The following is an 18658-nucleotide window of genomic DNA, read 5'->3' on the forward strand; positions in this document are numbered from 1 at the left end:
ACTCCCCTACTGCGGACAACTGGGTTTCCTCCGGCAAGCTTTAATGCTCTTATTTCAATGCCTCTTGCGTTCGGACACCTCCCTTCGCTGGACAGGAATCCTGGTCCCGTGGGTTCCGTACTGGGGAGGCCTCACTGTACTAGCAAAATGGAAATAAGATGAATCTAACGACTGTGATGATGAGAGACTATTGGATTTGTCTTCTCAAAAATGAGTAGGAGTTATAGCTCGTAATTCATCTTTGAATGAAACACCGAGTCAAAATGTCTCCGCGGAGACGACGCTAAGGCATGACCCAGCAAGCCATTAATATCCCTGGGACATCCCTACAAGGTCGCGAACGTTCTGAAGTTTTTTGACATCTACAGGATATCTTTGGGATATCCCACAATGACATTTGCGTTTTGGTCTAGGTATTTTGCGTGTGTTAGTGTATTTCCTTGCATAACTAAAGCATACATTTTTTCCATGCATACTTTGCACACAGACTTCAGCAGCATCGCCAGCAGGTACCAGACAGAGATGGTGGCGATATAGAGCGAGCACCGGTTTTAATAGCACAATTAACGCACCCTCTTTGCAGGGCTACGTTTATTCGTTAAAAAGCACATTCGTTATGCGAGTAAATGTGTGATCTCCAACGAGTGTACATAAAATATGAATGGGAATGCTGCAATGTTGGTCGTAGTACCTGTACCTCCAACAGTCACAGGTTTGACAAACACCCGATATAAAACATGTTCCGATTTTAATATCGTAATCAACGCAACCCCTTTGTGGCGCTATGTTTACACTTCAAAAAGTGCTTCATTATGCGAGTAAATGTGAAATCTCGAACAAGTGTACACAAAATATCAACAGAACGCTGCAATATCAGTCTGTATCCTCAACCTTCGCAGGTTTTGGCAAAATCCTGATCTGAAATATGTTTACGGACGATTGTTGTAAATTAAGAATTGTAATGATCACGATGATTCAACAGTTCTTTTCCAAGGCACACACACACAAAATGCAGTTTGAAGTTAGCAGGTGGAACAGCTGTAAAAGGATCCACTTTCAGGAATGCAACTTGACCACGTACAGCTTGGGAAAACAAGTTTATGGAACACCACAGTGTCATATTTTTCTGTTGAGGCGACACCCTAGCAGCAAACGGGAACAGACACACATACTGAGAGATGGATAGAAGCTGCTCACCCGTTTCATATTCGATCTGTTCCTAATACCTAGCAGGAGCTGCTCCGAAGAAACACGCCAGTGCCATGTTCCGTAAACTTTTGTCTCAAGCTGTACTCCTGCCGCTGGAGGAAAGTAGAACAAAGACAACACAAACTCCTCCTAATAACTGGCTTTACTGCGTCAGCGTAACTGACCTACGTGAGAAAGAGGGCTTTAGCATCTGCAAACTTGGCCTACAAATTCAACTTCCTTTTTTGGATGGGGCTATAGATAGTGAGCTAACACACCCTGACCCTTTTTCTATAATAAGCATGGCCTCTTATTATTTCCTGATCCCTTTTGTCCCTATGATGGTCGGAGCAGTGAGTCTCGAATCTTCTGTCTTACGTTGTGTGTCATCCTTGTTAAACTTCCATCTAGCGTCATGAATTTTGTGGACTCTCTTGCATCGGTGCACTTTTGGACAGCTGACAATACATAAAGCAACGCTCGTACAGAGATAATGCTGCCATTTCAATATACAGTGTGCAGGGTACAAACTAGTATGTATGTGTTGCTCTAGGCATTTCTGGCGTGTTTGATAAATGCATTGTGGTTCCTGTATATTACACAATGTTGGTTTTTGTAAATGCCAACAGTAGGAATTTTACAATATTAAATCTTTGAATCAGTGGTATCTTCACATTTTGTACAGTGTCCACATACATGTAACAGTGCAACTTCACTCTGTATGTGGGCAGGCCTGTCAGCAGTACAGAGCACGTGGTATACGTCAACATAGATTTGCACTCACTGCAGATAACTACGAGTCTTAAACAAAATTACTATAACAATGAGTTATTTCACAGTAAAATACTTCAATGAAGAAGAAAAAAAAATTGTCCTTTCTATTCAACATCTGCGTTCAGCATACAGGTACTCATTCTTTGGCCATAAATTTGCACAAATTCATTAAATCCTCATGACCTGCTAGCAGACAACAGTTGCAAACGGCTGAGTCAATTTCTAACTGTGCTCAACACCCAGAGGATATATTTATCATTTGTAGGAATCCTCAGCTCAGTTGGAATGGCTGGAGTTGTTCGTTGCATGGGAACGAGCACCATAAATTTTAATTCAACTAAAATTGTTCAAAGTGAACTCGAAATTATGAAACCTGGAAAGAGAGCCAGATTTACTTGTCCTCGTTGCGGAACACGTGGCTGTCTATGGTGCATGTGCTTAAACAATGGTTTCTCTCGCCCATGTTGGAGCAAAGGTTTAGCTTCTTGCGAGAAAGACGACGACATGATTGAGCAGAAATAATAGACTAGGCATTGCACTGCAGTCAATTGGTCCTGGGCCTACGTGGTGCATGTTTTAGGAGTTGAGGGTGCCTGCTAGTCTTATCACTCCATTACAACAATCATTAAGGCCAGGATTATGCCAAATTCTCCAACAACTTTAAATTCAAGTCCACAACCAATTTGGGCATATGGTAGTCATCCATCTCCATAAAATCACACATGACTACGTTGACACCGTGCTCGCCTCCTGGAACCTTTCCCACCACCCAACTATCCAATGCCACGTTGACTTTTGGTACAATTAAAGTCCGAAGACTCGAACAGATGTGGAACGCTACAGTTGTAGCCTGTGGTGTTCCGACGCCCTGTAGTACAGAGAACCTGTTTGCATCTCTTCCCTTAGCAATCTGATTATCCCAGAACGTTACTAGAGCACTGACGTTATCAGTGTTTGGCCATGGATTTGGGATGTAACTGGCTGGCCACAAGAATGGGTGGTACTTGGCCAGACGATCGTGGTTGTAAAACGAAAGGACCTGAGAGCCTTTTCTCCAAAGGGAGGTCAGCGTCAGGTTTTCCAGCTTCTCGGTGAACTGACACATGAGTGCGCCGAAGGTGCTCGTCAGCTTATGAAGCAGACGTTGGTGGTCGTCGTCCGACATGTTGTAGAAGTGTTGGAAATGAAGGAGCAGGACCTCCCTAGGATGTTCGTCGAGGAATGCCTTGACTTCCAGGAAGAAGTTGTCGATGGCGTAGCCGTAGAGGCCGTGCACAATGTAGAGGTTCTGGTCTTTGGGGTCGCTCTTTGTGGCGATGCGCAGGTCAAAGTATCGTATGCCAGCACATAACTGTTGCTTTGCCGTCTCGGATTGGGTGAGAGACCAGCTGTAGAGGATGTGCTTGCCAATGGGTCCGAGAGTTTTGATGAGCTGAGTGCCATAGATCTCGTTGTCTGGTGCAACGGGAGACTGGGGTGACAGGGAGTAGCTGCCAGAATTGTGGGAGCCTGCAAATGAACAGTTAAGTTCTAATGGTGGTACACAGGGTGGCTAAGCTGTCCAAGTGCTGGCACTAGTACCAAAAATGTTACGACCCTGGGTGCCATTCTCAAAGGAAAGTGGACTCGATTTAGTGGGTACACTGAAGAAAAAGACAGCGCTTCACTGAGGTTCTTGGCAGACTTTTTTGTCATGAAACTCACTCCCCTCCTCCTTATGCTGACAGATATGGCTGTACATATGGTGGATGAAAATTGGGTTTATCAAAATACACACCCTCTTGATTTCTTCACACAAAGGAGGGACTTTCTGAACCCAAAAAGTGCATGGGGCAGTGTAAAGGAGTGCAAACAAACTGTACAACACATTGTTATTGTATTAATTGACTCGAGGAGCAAGAACAGATCCATCCTAATAAAATTGATCGTGAGTATATGCACCAGATCGATGATAAGACATCACCAACAATCGCAGCTACATTCACGTCATCTGCTCGAGCAGGTGCAACATTTTTCTGAACTCCCGTGGCACTTTATCCAATTGAAAAGCCAAGCGTAGAGTAAAGGTGCACGTCCGCTGAATAGAATGCGGGAACTTGCATCCCGTGACAATACGAACAATAATGATTTTATTATAGGTTAGGTGCCCTTAAACAACCAGAGGGTGTAGAAATGGCGCGCAGCACTTGAGGTACTCGGACTACTCCACTTTGAAATATATATGTCACATATGGGATGTTTTGCAGTTATCCAGGCTCAACTCGTTCTTTTTTTGTTGTTTGTTTCTAAATGCCAAAACAGCCTGTGAAAATATACTACTTGTGTTCTTGCGGCTTTCACTAAAATAAAGCGTGAATCTGACAAATGAGGCGATGTATCGCTTTTTTTTTTTTTGTTAATGTTGCAATACATTCTCAGTAACACGCGTACCGTTGTCCTGTTTCCGCAGGAGATTATATACCCACAAACTCCAACATGAGATCTCTACGCAAAGTGACGGTTTAAATGCGCAGTGCCGCAGAAGCCAGAGATATTGTTTTTTTGTTGGCGCGAGCTACACCTCAGAGCCACTAAAATATCGCACCTTTCAATGGATCAACTGGCGTGAAAAGCACACACGCGATAAGTAAATCACTTAAATTGCTTCATACGTATTGATTGCGACATATAGCGCACTTACAATCAAACCAGGAAAACACGCTCGCAGCACAGAGATGTTCTAAAATAACGCGCAGTTTTCCATGTTAGACTCGCTGTTTGTGCAGAATATCGCCGTCTGATCTCTCTAGTTTATAACCAAGACATATTTTACACGGCGTCAGTCTTTTCTGCTTTTACTTCGATTCAGCTCCCTGTGCGAGCCACACCCCGGCTCAAGCCCTCAACTACATACAAAGTAATAACAGGCAAGTTCCTTTGCATAAATTAGGCACCGTTACAATCGCACATGTCAGTAATCCTTCCGTGCGTTCTGCCAATACCTCCGTACGGGCCAGCAACAGCTATGGATGTTTGGAAACAAGGAATACGTAATAACTGCTCTTGCGCGTCACCCTGTAGATCACACTTCACCGTACGGGCGACATCTGATATGATCCTCACAGACTAGCGTCTAGCGCGCTCATAAAGTACAGCATCTTACCAGGAATAGAAAGGTTGTTGATGGGTACACTATGAAGCTCTTGGGGTAATTTGGACATCCAATTTTCTAAATCAACCGATATGCTGTCGTCCGACTGCGAAGCCATGTTCGCAGCAGTGTACACTTTTGCTTTTGCACTCAGCTGGCGGCCGAGCCCGACGCTGCAAACAGCAAACGACATCCCGAAGTAGATGACCTGAAAAGAAGTTAGTACTTGATAAATAAATCCGGATACAGATGTTTTTAACGGCGGTATAAAACATTTCTTCTATAATGACGGTAATGATGAGCATTTGTTTCATTTGGGAGCAGACGATTCTAGGTGGCGCTAGGGGAACTTTTACAACTATCATGGCGATGCCCAGTGAAAACGTGCGCGCTGCCCAAATACACGAAGAATCTTCGCCGAAAGATGACCAACAGAATAATAATAAGAGGGAGGATGAAGGCTTCAAATACTATCCTGAACGAAGGGGAGGCAAAATGGATCCCGGGTGGCTTCCAAAGGCTTTTTTCGGTGAAGGCAGAGACAGTATTGATAACGTGCGGTGCGAAAAGAACGTATACAACTGCGTGAAAAAAAGTAAGTTTGTGAAATACGTGAATACGTGGTGATATGTTTTGCCTTACCGCCGTGTAAAGCTCCATGTCGTCATGGCTTTTGCAGCAGCTGTGATTGTGCTAACGAGTCCGTGAGCATTTGGACTCTCAAGTGTATCTTCGACTTTGACGCGCTTATTCATAGCATTCAAGGCAATATCTGGACTTTCTGACGCACGCTTTGCTCTTTGCGTGTGCACACGAGAGGTTACGCTGAACATGTACGCGGTCTTAAAACAGCTTATGTCGAAACATCAGTGTAATTAGAGGAAAGTTGCTGTATCTTAGGTGAAATCCTGTACCTGATTTCCTAGCCTTTTTCTAGCCACTAGGGAAATTGTGTGATGAAAGTGTTCATAGTAGAAAGTAACTGTTCTGATGCTAAAACACAAACTGATAAACACAGCACGAGCATCGAGGTGCCTAATGTGTCAATCAATCTGATGCTGTCAGGCTTTCATGACGACTCCCATATTTCAACCTTTTAATGATGGTGTTCCTTTAATGTTGCAGGTTCCCGCTACAAATTGATAACGTACCTGAGAAATTGAGACAGCTTTCAATAGCACAAAAAAAAAAAAAAAAATCATGGTACAGAGAGCGTGCTGCGATATGACATCTCGACTCGAGCGAAAAGTTTAGTTTGAGAATGAGTGAAGTGTCTCATTACCACAGCTAACGATTAGATTCAAATATTGCAGTAGGCCATGAGTCTGTGCTCCGGTCAGTGGCAGATTCGGGGGGGGGGGGGGGGGGGGGGGATGCTCCCGTTACGTGCTTCGACAAGGAAGACATCCCCCTCCTCTCCAAAGTGAGGGTCTGGATCTGCCCTTGGCCCTGGTAAATATGGACCATGCAATATAAGAGAGGATATGTTGCGGAGCTGTTATGCAGTAATTGTTTTGAAGATCCCATTGGTAACATATTAATGAAACAAAATAGACAAAAAGCAACCGAGCTGGTGGCAGATACCCAGGACGAAAACCTGAGACTGGGAGACTAGAGGCGTCTTTTTATTTATTTTCCCCTAGGTTCGCGTTTGCGTCATGGATATTAATGGAGATTGTTTCAAACTAATTTTTGTACCTATATCCAGGATCTTAAGAAATTTTGAGCCAAAGGCATATATAGTGCACATTTTCTCTAAACTGTGAGGTTGTCACGGGTTCGAGTCTAAATGAGTGGAGTAAACCTACACCCGTGATCAATGTATAGATTCGGACCCGGCTAGTGGAGGGACTGTGGCCAGTGCGGTAATGAATGAACCCAGACTCATTTTCAACAAACAATGAAACTTGCACTTTTACTGAATACTTCACAACAAACACAGAAATGAAGGTATATCACACGCTAAAACATTCCACCTCTGCGATCCTACAACTTTCCCGACGATACTCTCTGCTCAACGATCCTAAAGTCACACTCGTCACCCAGGCACCAACCAAAATGCACAAAATGTATCCCGGCTTCTTACATTCACAATCAAAACCACTACTCAGACTACTCGACAAAATTGCACTATGCCAGTCTCATAGAAATCACTTAGCTGTATAGGGGTGGGGAAGTCCGTAGAAACTTCGAAGAGCCTGAGACGTCTTCTTGTTGTGCTGGCGTGTCTTCTGCGTTTCCCTCGACGTCACACCGTGGCACACACTCTTGCACACTTCACATCAATCAACCACTTTCTATGCAGCAACCTGCATTCGATACTACAAACCGATCGTCGACACTGTTACTTGAAACAGAAACTAGTGTCGCCGCCACTCTTCCCAAACTTCCCCGGCGGGAAAACCGCTGCTACCCCGTTCGCGTTGTCTTTCTTCTCCTTCCCAAATCGACTACCGGACTCCCCTAATTTCTTTCAACTATCCCGTTATATAACCTCGTTAAACGGGGCTTCCAAAACTTATTTCACGGGGTATCCCTCATTTCTTGGGTGGGAAAAAGGGTCACCACGCCCCTGCCACCCAACACGACTGGCTACTTAACGTAAAAAACGATAATGTATTTTTTCACTTTCCAAAAGACAAAGTCTGGAGACAATTCCCAGAATTTGGGAGCCAAAAGATTCTGGACGAAAAACATGTGGCATCGGGTTACCGTAAACGGTGCGACCGACCCAAAAATGCCATGCCTGGCCTCGCCGCAGGGGGTCGAGAACAACCCGGAGTACACACCCATAGTTGCGTCGAAGTGTCCGGTTTCTTTACTCGGACTGTCCCTCCAACGCGTCTTACAAAACATCTGGAGGTAGTAAATTCTGGAATCCCCGAGCTGTCATGGCCAGCCGAACAAGTGCCCGTTCTAACTCTTGTCTAAATTAACTCGCAAAAACGGAGAACCGAAACATGTTTAAACGCAAACTCGCACAACAACTGGTTGCCCTGTGACAGAGGTATGTATACGGGATAAATATTTGGGGGAAAGGGCACTCGAAAATATTTGTATGTTTGCACAGATATTGGGAAAGAATGGCCTTGACTCACTCAAGTTTAGTGCTGATGATGACGTCTCTCTATGAGCAGCATAGACACACAACTCTGTGCATTCGAGAGGATAGAGAGGCAGCAAGCCAGCTGGTGGTATAGATTCATAACTTAAAAACCCGAGACTGGGGGACAAAATATGGCAACACAGACAAGGTACCCGAGACCTTGTCTGTGTTGTTGTTTTTTTGTCCCCTCAGTCTCGGGTTTTTGAGTTATGGATCTGTGCATTCATTTCTGTGGCTGTGTGCAGTCTCTGCATTGCATCATCTGTTGGCCATCCTTGTGCCGTTGTCTTACAATCTGCATTTTTCTACTGTTTCTGTCATCGAGTAACAGGCACACTGCTCAGAAAAAAGAATAGAATATCAGAAGATACTATTATATAGGCAGAGTGTCGTGGTAATCGCTGTTTTGATGCGTGTGCATGTCCAGCATTGGTTCTTGAAACACCTACTCTCATGCTTTGGAATAGGATAGTAGTACCATGTCTAAAGTACCAATTTGGGCCAGTTGGTCACTCATAATAAAATCGCTAAAACAGTGCTAAAAACAAATAAGGACAACTTTGGACGGACGCACTGCACTTTCAGCAAAGGTCAAGAGCTGACACCCTACATACCTTGCAAAACGCTCCAGTGCCACGTCATGCCACTCCATAAACACGCTTTTAGCCCGTTAACACATTTTAAATTGTGCTAGTTGGAGCTCAGTCTTTTACTCTGATAGGATACATGAATTCCTTGAAAACACAAGCTAAAAACGTGTTTATGGAGTGGTGCGACATGGCGCTGGTGTATTTTGTAAGGTGTGTAGGGTGTCGGCTCTTTAAACCTTTGTTGAAAGTGCAGTGCATCCATCCAGTGTTGTCCTTACTTGTTTTTAGAACTGTTTTAGCGATTTTATTACAGCGAACTGTTGAGATTCTTTTTTGTACGCATTGTTGTTGCATCCCCTCTGTGGTGCAACTTTGCGGGTAAAGTATTGCATTAATCATGCAAGTAAAGTAGTCTTGCATATCGACAAGGAGACGTAAAGACAACACTCGTGTGACTTCGTTCATGCGTTGTCTTTACATCTCCTTGTCACCCTGATGTGCAATTTCATCAACCACTCCACTACGTTCTTCAAGTAATTCACATTGTTATTCATTGCCTAAGAGCTTACCATGTTGTGTACTTAAACAAAACATTTCCTTCAGCCTCATGAACGCAGGTAAAAAATGAGGAAGTCTCGAGGAAATATTTTGACTAACTGTGACAGGAGATGTTGGTAATCCCCTTCCCACAAGGGGAAAGGAGATGAAGGTTGAAGGAGTGGTGCATTAAGAACTTTCTGCACGCAGAAAAGTTGCATACTAGGAGGATGCATGCCATATGCAGTGTGGAAGGACTCCAAATATGTTTCACTTACGGAATTCCTCTGCGGGAATAATAGGGACTGATATCTTTCGGTTTGGTACGTGTTGTGTGTCAGTGATGCTCTCACAATGCCAGGGAATGTGCAAATGCCATAAAAATCTGCCTTATGGGCAGGGATGGGCAGTAATACTCATATTTTGTATTATAATACTAATACATAATACTTCCTAGAAATCGGTATTATAATACAGATACAAATACATTTCAAAAATGAGTATTATAATACATAATACTAATACTTCTGTGTATTACACGAGTAATACTTGTAATACGCTTGTAATATACTTAACTTGGGAAGAAAAAAAGGAAAAGAACAGAAGAATTACTTAGATATATGCCCATTACTTGTCGAGACAATCATTCTCCAATGACGTTTTATTCACACTTACATTTTTGCACCTGGCCTGATCTTTCCGAATAAGATCAGATAGCGCTGATCAATTCGATCGCAGTGAACAACTTGCTCTCACTGTGGCAGAGCCCTGATTTCATCCACTCTGGACGATAAAATGTGGGCCGTTCAAAAACCTGTGACTGCCCATAGTGCAACCACGTACAGGGGTGACTGGCTGCACGCACTCTTTCATAAGACAAAGGGCTTGTACTGGTATGACTCATCCTTACGGATTCTGAAGTGGAAGGAATGCGAGGAAACCTCCAGTAACCTCTGGCCCCAAAGTCACTCGCTTTGGGATAATTTGGGGCAGGGGAACACTGTAATAAAAGCCTTGTTCGTGTTCAAATGTTTGTGGGACCCGAAAAATTACTGATAAAGTGCACGGGTGACACTTTGCAGGTCGAACTTACGACCTCTGGGAAAGTATTACACCTTCAAAAGTATTATAATACATGTAATACCTCGTTTTGTGTATTATAATTAGGGTTCGTGGTTTTCGGCATTTTCCGAAAAATGCCGGAAAACACCCCCCGAATGATTTTTTTCAGATTCGGAATATTCCGAAAAAATCCGAATTTCTCGTACCTTGACAGCTGCCATTCCTGGAACCGCAAAGGGAAATCCCCTTGGAATCTCCCGTTGTCGTCTATTTCTCGAACGTGGCATTATCTTCAGGCTGTGCCCTTGTTTTGTTGTGCTTAAGCGGTTATAGGAGGATGACCTCAGCTCTATTGTGCGGTCGGTGACAGCCTTTTGGCAGCACACGTACTTAGTGACACACCTATCTTTAGTGAATTTACTATTCAGAACCGTTGTGGTCTGTTGTTGTCCGGTTAAAAAGAGATCACGAGTGCACGGAGCTCCCAAACGGTTTCAAAAGCCGATCGCTCATCCCCTGCCCTAGCCTTCTGGTTCATTTTTGTGTTCTTTGTATTCCTCTATCTACTCCCTTCCAGTTACGACTTGGAGTGACCCTTGTTTCCGTTCGTGAGGCACTTCAAGGCACTTCGAGGCACTTCACTGTATGAGGACTTATTCTTATTAGTTCTACGAGATGAATCTCGTATGGATGATATAAAGCGCGAGTTTTTCGAATATGTTGTATGCCCTGCCTAACAGGTGGATATATCTCCTATGCAGCTTTGGTCGGCCTGTTCCAGCACATGGCCTTTGTTATCGCAGTGCGCCTTAAGCATACTGGCTATTCCTGTTTCTAGCGCTAATGTTGAGCGCGCGTTCTCTAAACTGCGTGTTATTAATCGCAAGAGCGAGCCGCTATGACAGATGCCAGCTTGATGATGTACGCTTGCATCTATTACAACAAGAGGTAGTCTCCTTGTTTGCTGGTTTGGCACAGGCAATAAAAGACATTGTTAATGAAACCATGAATCGATTCACTTCTTTTCGGTTCGTTGTTACTTCGCGCGCAAAATAGGCTTTCATTCATGCGAAATAAATAGATGCCCGTATTCGGGCATTTATTTTTGAGGCGGAATATAGATGCCGAAAAAATCCGGTTTATAGTCCCCCATATAAATGCCGATAAACACCCCCCGAATTGGATTGAAAATAAATGCCGAAAACCACAAACCCTAATTATAATACAGATACAAATACATTTCAAAAATGAGTATTATAATACATAATACAAATACTCAAAAGTATTACAGTAATAGTATTATAATACAAAGTATTACTATTACTGCCCATCCCTGCTTATGGGATATAAAATTTAAAATTCAGTAAACCATTGAGGGGTAAGGGAAGAGCCTTAGGTCAAGAGCCGGTCAATACGGTCAAAGCTCGATTTGTGAACGGCGAGTGTTTCTCGAAAAAAGCGTTCACAAAATGAGGGAACTCTTAAGTCGAGGAATAGAGAAGAATACAGTTGGTTTTTCAGCAAACTGTTGATAAAGCCATGGTATTCACAAATCAAACGTTTATAAAATGTGGGTTGCAGTATTTTGAACAGGGACTCCTTCTTCTGGACACCATACCATTGGTGGGGTAGTTCAAGAGTTAGGAGTGATGTTCTAAATGGTTCATGGATATTTATAGGTCAGCAGCACATGTGGATGGAGGGGGGGGAATGTATATTTATTGAATACGTGTGGATGGGAAAAGATCCAACTAGGCTTTTACAGCTCGGGTCATCAACCTGCAGACAACAATGTGCCTCAAGGATGCAGGTGAATCACACACTTGTAAAGCCCTAGCTGGATATTTCCCCATCCACACACGCTGTTGACTTATAATATTCACGAACCCTTTAACACGCCATACCCAACCTTTCAAATGCCATGCCAATGGTTAAGATCCGCGCCCAGAAGGACAGTCTCTGTTCAAAATATTGGCAGCTCTCGTCCTAATGTATACCTAGGGTTCTTCGTTTTTGGATTTTATGATTTTTCAAATTTGGGAGGGAAAAATTGGGTGCTGCTTACATGCGAGATTTCAGGGAGAAATCGCGTGCTATGATTTCTGCTTGATGCGTCACCAGGGAATTTTGGGGTTAAACGAAAGGCATATGAAAGAAGCCACTGCTGTGACACTGGGACAAGAAACAAGGGTCTTTAAATTTCCGCTCGGAACTGGGGAATGACTGCAGTGTTCAAACACTTGCCCATGCTCCACAAAACCTCGTCTTTGAATCCTGCAGGAGGGGATCATACAAGAAAAATAAGTTGTCATAAATAGCTCTCTTTGCTAATATTGTTGTTCACTTTTCCAACTGTTTACCAAGAACAACAAGTTGAAGGACTGCAAGGATTTCGGGTAGGTAACCTGAATTCTTGAAAATTTGTTCGGGGGGGAACTATGCTGAAAGAAATTGTGAAAAATCAGGCTTAAACCGAAAACGAAGAACCAGGGAAGGGTAACTGACATATTTTCGTTACCGTTTCCTCTTCATTACTACTATATTTTCGTTTGCATTGTCCATTTCTGATACCAGCTTTTCAATTTCGTTTCCGTTACTGTTTCCGGTAGCGGAAAGGCTGTTACAGAGCTGCGTGAGGACAGCTGGTCCGGCTCTGTCAGCACCCTGCTTTACCTAAGTGCTGCTTCGGGATCATGCGTTACACACTACACAAGTAACTTTACGTCGTTGGGATGCGCACGTCTTGCCACATTTTTTAAAGAGATGTAGGAACATGTCTTCAGTCTTCAGACAGTTTTCTGTCATCAGTCACTCTAAGTCCAACAACCCAAGACTGGCATAACCTTCTTCCAATGTAGCATTCATATGTGGACGCTCTCAGTAGTTGTAAATACTGCCATAGCCACGGTAAAATGAAAAAAGTAAAAAAAAATATAAGAAAAATTGTAGGCTGTCATCCTCGTGCTATGGTGGAGTAGAGTGCGTGGAGTCTATATTGTGTAAGTCTCATGTGTTGATATAAAGGAGTTATGAGGACTCGGACGAGTAGGTAAGGGAGAGATGTACGCTCAAGATCCAATATTGCTTTTTGTTTCCATGCTGTCGTGTAGTATTTAAAGCATTGCAGAGAATTGGGTCATCCAAATACCAAAATAAAATGAAATGTTATGAAATGTTATCGCACAACGGTGATAGCCGTTACCGGACAATAATTTACGTTTCCGTTTCTGTTTCAGCTACCATTACCGTTACCCTTCCCTGCGAAGAACCCTTTGTGTACCTAGGGTTCTTAGTTTTCATGTTTTATGATTTTTCAAATTCGGGGAGAAATCGGGCACTGTGATCTCTGTTTGATATGTCACTGGGGAATTTTCGGGTGAAATTAAAGGCATATGAAACAAGCCACTGCTGTGACTCTGGGCCGAGAAACAATAATCTTTATATTTGCACTCTGAACTGGGATAGCGAATGGCCGCGGTATTCAAACACTTGCCCGAGCTCCACAAAAGCTTGTCTTTGACTTCTGCAGGAGGGAATCATAAAAGGAGGACAAATAGGTTGTCACAAATAGCTCTCTTTGTTGATATTATGATCCACTTTTCCGACGGTTTACCGAGAATGACAAGTTGAAGAACCGCGAGGTTTTGGATAGATATCGAGTTTTACCCGAATTCTTGAAAATTTGTTCGGGAGGGAACTATCGTGAAAAATCGGGTTTAACCCGGAAATGAAGAACCCATGTATACCTTATGAGACGGAATGCTGGACACATTGCTCAAACTTGCATGAATTGTGGAGGATTGTTATCCCCAATTTTTGATGCCCTTGATCTACAGTATATGATCTGAGTATTGATCCTTGTACCCTTTCAAATTTGATCTTCCATGTGTTTAGCTGTCCATGAAATATTTTGGCATTGATAACAGAATACCCGTTGATTGTTTTATGTTGCACATCACTACACGTGTTGATATACATGCATCTAGTAATTAATGCACCTTCATTATCTGATTTCTAGGCCCGCTGGTAAAGTTGATGCTCAGTGCTCTCAGGAGTGCAGGATGGTAAGCCGTTAATTAGTCTGTTAGCATGATTTGTTCGTAGTTCATTTAGTGTGATTTTATTCTACAAGAAGAGCCTCAAATTCCTGGAGTTATTTATGGTGTTTAGTTGTTGCACTTGCACACAGAAGGTGCTTCAAAAGTAAGGTTCAAACACTAGCATACTCTCGTGGAACAGTCTAACAGATTTTGAGTTTTTAGGTTTCAGTTTGTTTGTCATTTATGACCATGTTTGTAGCGGTGTCAGGAAAAGTATACTACGTTGCTAAATGACTGTGGCCTACTATGGTGTGGTTACTAAATGCTAAGTACATTGGTAAGTACGGTATTTTCCGGTGTATAATGGGCACACTCCTAAAAACGGGCTGAATTTGAAAAAAGTTCTATGTATAACGTGCACCGGTGCACAACGCGCACCATAATGTTGCTACAAGCTTCTGTACTGCCATCACTATCCACAATAAACCAAGGCAGTGTATAATATATGCATATGCTTTACTTGAAACATATTTAGTTTTGCGACCCTTCTCAATCACGCCAGCCTTCTAAGATGAATTCAGGATTATTGACTGTTCAATAGCATCCTTAAGCAGCATCATTCATTTTTATGAAGTCCAGCACCCTTTCACCGGCTTTGTCAACTGATCCTAAGAGATTTGTCAGAAACTCACAGCACACCCTGGAAGAGGCTAGAATTTGTACGACACCGACCAGAAAAAGAACTCTGTAGGAAAATATTTTAGTGTATAACGTGCACCATTAGATAACGCGCAGGACCTCTTCAGGGCACGTTTTTACTGCAGAATGCACACATTATACACCGGAAAATATGGAAATCATATCTGAAAAACAAAGGAAAGAAAACTAAGTACATAAGGTGTCTCATCAAGTGTTCAGGGTTTGAATTGTATGCCATTTTCGTCTTGTCATCTTCATGATGCTAAAAATTTCACAGCTGGCTTGTGTAGACGTTGGGATTAGTAGTAATGGAACATTATGCAGACACACAGCATATAATTATTGTGGGAACTCATTGCAAATACGGCTAAAAGGGTTAAAAATTGGGTGGTTCGGTAGTATAGTATAAGCGAAATAAAGATTCTTGGTTCGTCAGTCAGTGCTATGTGTCTCTGTCCTTTATTTCAGCGCCAATGTGATTCTTTATTAGAATTTACAAAGGACGAGTTTCACGAAATCAAAATGACTCGCTGACTGCATCCATCAAGCGTCAACACTACACTCATTCTATTACCATGTTGTCACTCCTCACTTACCCTAACACTAAGAAAAATTATTTGTGGTGTCGACGTCAAGCCCAACAAGGAAGGGTTTGGTTCAAGTGGGGCGTTACAGAGGCACCAACAACTCTTAGTGTCCCAGCAAAGCCTCAGGCACCCCGACCCAGACGAGCTGTGGGTGGTAGAACTGCGGAGAACGTGTGCATCATGAAACGAAGGTCACGCGAAATGTTGTCTCCGATAGTGTCAGCATCCAAAATTGTAAATTATATTAATATCGCGAAATAACTGCCACACATAACTTATACATAGGACCTTGCATTTTATGGTGACACCCATTTTACCCTGCATCATCACGACGTAGGGTACAACACGAAAAAACGTAGCACTCGTAGCAATCCCTTTTCAAAGTGGATTTTACAGAGTGCAGCTGGGAGGTTTTTGCTCACACTTCTCATATTTTACGTCTCCTACGTAAGAAATGCGACAATCTGTGAGGTGAACCAAAACTGAGCCCCGAATATAGTGCCACGATTGAAGATATTTCTGCCTTCCACAGTGTCCCTTCACAGTGCCATACTGTGACAGACGCACCAGCATCCAAGTGTTTGAGATACGTAGAATACGACCCAGCATGTTCAGCATACACGATAACTCTGCTCCAATTCTGCCCCTTTCATGTGACAGTGAAGTGGACATCCGAAGAAACATTGCCTGCGAGTCGTGCGAGAAAATCGTCACAGGTGGCTATGACGCAGAGCTCAACCAGGTAGTCATCTGCCAAAATAATGCCCGCAGTGAAGGTGTGGTCCAAGGCACCTTAGCACATGAACTTCTACACATGTTTGACCAATGCAGGGCAAAGATGGACCTCAAGAACATGGACCACTTAGCATGCACTGAAGTGAGGACATTTCTTCACTTTATTTTTACAGTGGTTTAGACTCACTCCTGGCGATGAAACTCCCCAGTCATCGTCATTAAAATAAAGTTGTTGTTTCAGATTTACTTTCCACATATTATGTTGTAATGTGCAAGATACTAAGGATTGATTCACACAATGGAGCTTTAGTGGCGCGCAACTGGGTTGCGAGAGTTGCGGGACAAAGCGATTTTTCCGGCGAATCTTCAGGCGCAACCTGCCAATCACTTGGCTCCGCCTCCGAAGACACCCAATCGGTATGGCTGGCTGTCAGGGTGTCACTTCAGAGACGTAAATTCTGAGACGTAAATTCTGTAGCCCAGACAAGAACACGCTAGCAGCATGGAAGATGCCCAACGAAGTTTGAACAGAAGTTGCATCGTGTGAATCAACCCTAATACTAGCGTGCAATTCCATGGGAGAGTGCACAAGCGTTGCCTCTTGAAAGCTTAATGCCACCACACATTTAAAAAAATCTCTCCTTCCAGATACGTGCTGCCAACTTACTCCATTGCTCTTTCTTGAGTGCAGTTGCTCAAGGTACTGCATCCCCTTTCAATATTGCAAAAAGACACAGTGTAAGTATGATTCAATGCTTCAGAGCCATTCGAGGAATTTTTTTTAAAGTTCAGGACAAAAAAAAATCGAAAGAAAAGAGACATTCTAGAAAGAAAGCACCGCACAGATAAGGCCGCCAACCTATACTAATCCAAACCATATATACTCTATGAAAGTACCGTATTTTCCGGTGTATAACGCGCACTCGTGTATAACGCGCACCCCTAAAAATGGTCCGAATTTGAAAAATGTTCAATGTACAATGCACACCGCAATGGTGCTACAAGATTCTGTACTGCCACCAGTATACACAATAAACCAGAGCGGTGCACCATATACGTATGCATATTCTATATTTGAAACACATTTAGTCAAATCCGTTAAACTCCGATGCAACAGCGTCGCTGTCATAGTATACTTCCGTGTAATAAGTGTTCAAGTGTAAGTGTTCAAGTAATAAACATGTGTACCATGTGCCCTACCTTTAAATATAACATTGAGACAACGTTTCGGAGGGTGACCAAGGAAGTGCCACTGATTGGCGATTTCAGACAACTGTGTCTCGAGCAGCAACATTGTGCGGCTTGGGTATATTTTGTTGCATTGTGCAGCGTACTATATACTTTACACTGCAACAAGATACGAGAATGCACAAAGCATCACGCGTTAGAGGTGTATACAGTGAAGAGTAAGTGGTAAGTATCAAATGTCCGCCCTGCACATGTGTAGTATGCGTGTTTCTCTTTTGACTATGTTACGTAGTGACCAAGCATTACATGACAATCAAAAACGGATTTCGCTACTAAAGTACCTCACTGCTCGTTTAAGTCCCGTTTCTCCGCCCTCGTAGGAAAATTAGGACAGGCTGGTGATGTTGTAAGCGAGCACATTGTTTCATTGTTTCATCAGGAATGTGTGAAGATGAAAGCTGCGATGTCTGTCATGGCTGTGAAGGATGTTTCACAAGAAGTTGCTAGGGCTGCTGTGGATCGCGTGTTTGACAAGTGCTATAATGACTTAGAACCCCTGGGAAGGCGACTGCGCAGGAATTCTGCAGACATGGAGAAAGCCTACAGAGAACGCTATCATTATGGTTATACGGATTGACATGGACTCATTGTTTAGGAAACAAATTTTAATGTTTTTGATGATGAAGGTACTTTGTAAAGATAGGAAGATACATGGACTCCGAATAGTCTTGGCCCATTCTATGGATCTCGGTGACATGTGAATACTTTATTGAATAAACAAATTATTATATCTGGCTGTCGTGTGACAATTGTTCCTCGTGATGGTGGTGTCAGGTTTTCAGAATTGGAGAAGAATTTACCGTTTCTCAATGCCATTTATGCTTTGTCATTTTTGATCAAAGTAGCATGGGCACAGCTTCGCACACACTGCATAAACCATGGGGTACATCCAGTGTCATACTCAGTATTACATCTTTGAGGGGGGCAGACGATGACTTGTAGACACTCCCCTGCCATCTAAA

At 43.0% G+C, this 18658-nt stretch overlaps 2 protein-coding genes across 2 annotated transcripts; one reads left to right on the forward strand and one right to left on the reverse strand.

Moving 5' to 3' along the window:
• Window positions 1–731: 731 nt before the first annotated feature.
• Window positions 732–5793, reverse strand: LOC135388368 (PI-PLC X domain-containing protein 3-like). Its single transcript, XM_064617892.1, has 3 exons — window positions 5735–5793; window positions 5105–5300; window positions 732–3471 (listed from the first exon to the last, which is right to left on the reverse strand). Exons 1-3 carry the CDS (start codon window positions 5750–5752, stop codon window positions 2600–2602), a joined length of 1086 nt encoding a protein of 361 aa, XP_064473962.1. The 5' UTR covers window positions 5753–5793; the 3' UTR covers window positions 732–2599.
• On the forward strand, window positions 5424–18426 carry LOC135388369 (mitochondrial inner membrane protease ATP23 homolog). The gene is made up of 5 exons (XM_064617893.1): window positions 5424–5687; window positions 14406–14451; window positions 16374–16590; window positions 17097–17186; window positions 18076–18426. The coding sequence occupies exons 1-5, from the start codon at window positions 5456–5458 to the stop codon at window positions 18271–18273; spliced, it is 783 nt and encodes a 260-aa protein (XP_064473963.1). The 5' UTR covers window positions 5424–5455; the 3' UTR covers window positions 18274–18426.
• Window positions 18427–18658: the final 232 nt, after the last annotated feature.

The sequence above is a fragment of the Ornithodoros turicata genome, chromosome 3 (genome assembly GCF_037126465.1).
Source record: "Ornithodoros turicata isolate Travis chromosome 3, ASM3712646v1, whole genome shotgun sequence".
In the NCBI taxonomy this organism is placed as follows: domain Eukaryota; kingdom Metazoa; phylum Arthropoda; class Arachnida; order Ixodida; family Argasidae; genus Ornithodoros; species Ornithodoros turicata.

What these genes read in the sequence shown, in the direction of transcription:
- LOC135388369 (XM_064617893.1), top strand. Translation starts at nt 5,456, where the DNA reads ATGGCGATGCCCAGTGAAAACGTGCGCGCTGCCCAAATACACGAAGAA. An exon ending in ATACAACTGCGTGAAAAAAA is followed by an intron (nt 5,688 to 14,405) that starts GTAAGTTTGTGA and finishes TCTGATTTCTAG; the next exon opens with GCCCGCTGGTAAAGTTGATG. An exon ending in ACCACTTAGCATGCACTGAA is followed by an intron (nt 16,591 to 17,096) that starts GTGAGGACATTT and finishes CTCTCCTTCCAG; the next exon opens with ATACGTGCTGCCAACTTACT.
- LOC135388368 (XM_064617892.1), bottom strand. An exon ending in CAACAACCTTTCTATTCCTG is followed by an intron (nt 3,472 to 5,104) that starts GTAAGATGCTGT and finishes GTTCATTTGCAG; the next exon opens with GCTCCCACAATTCTGGCAGC.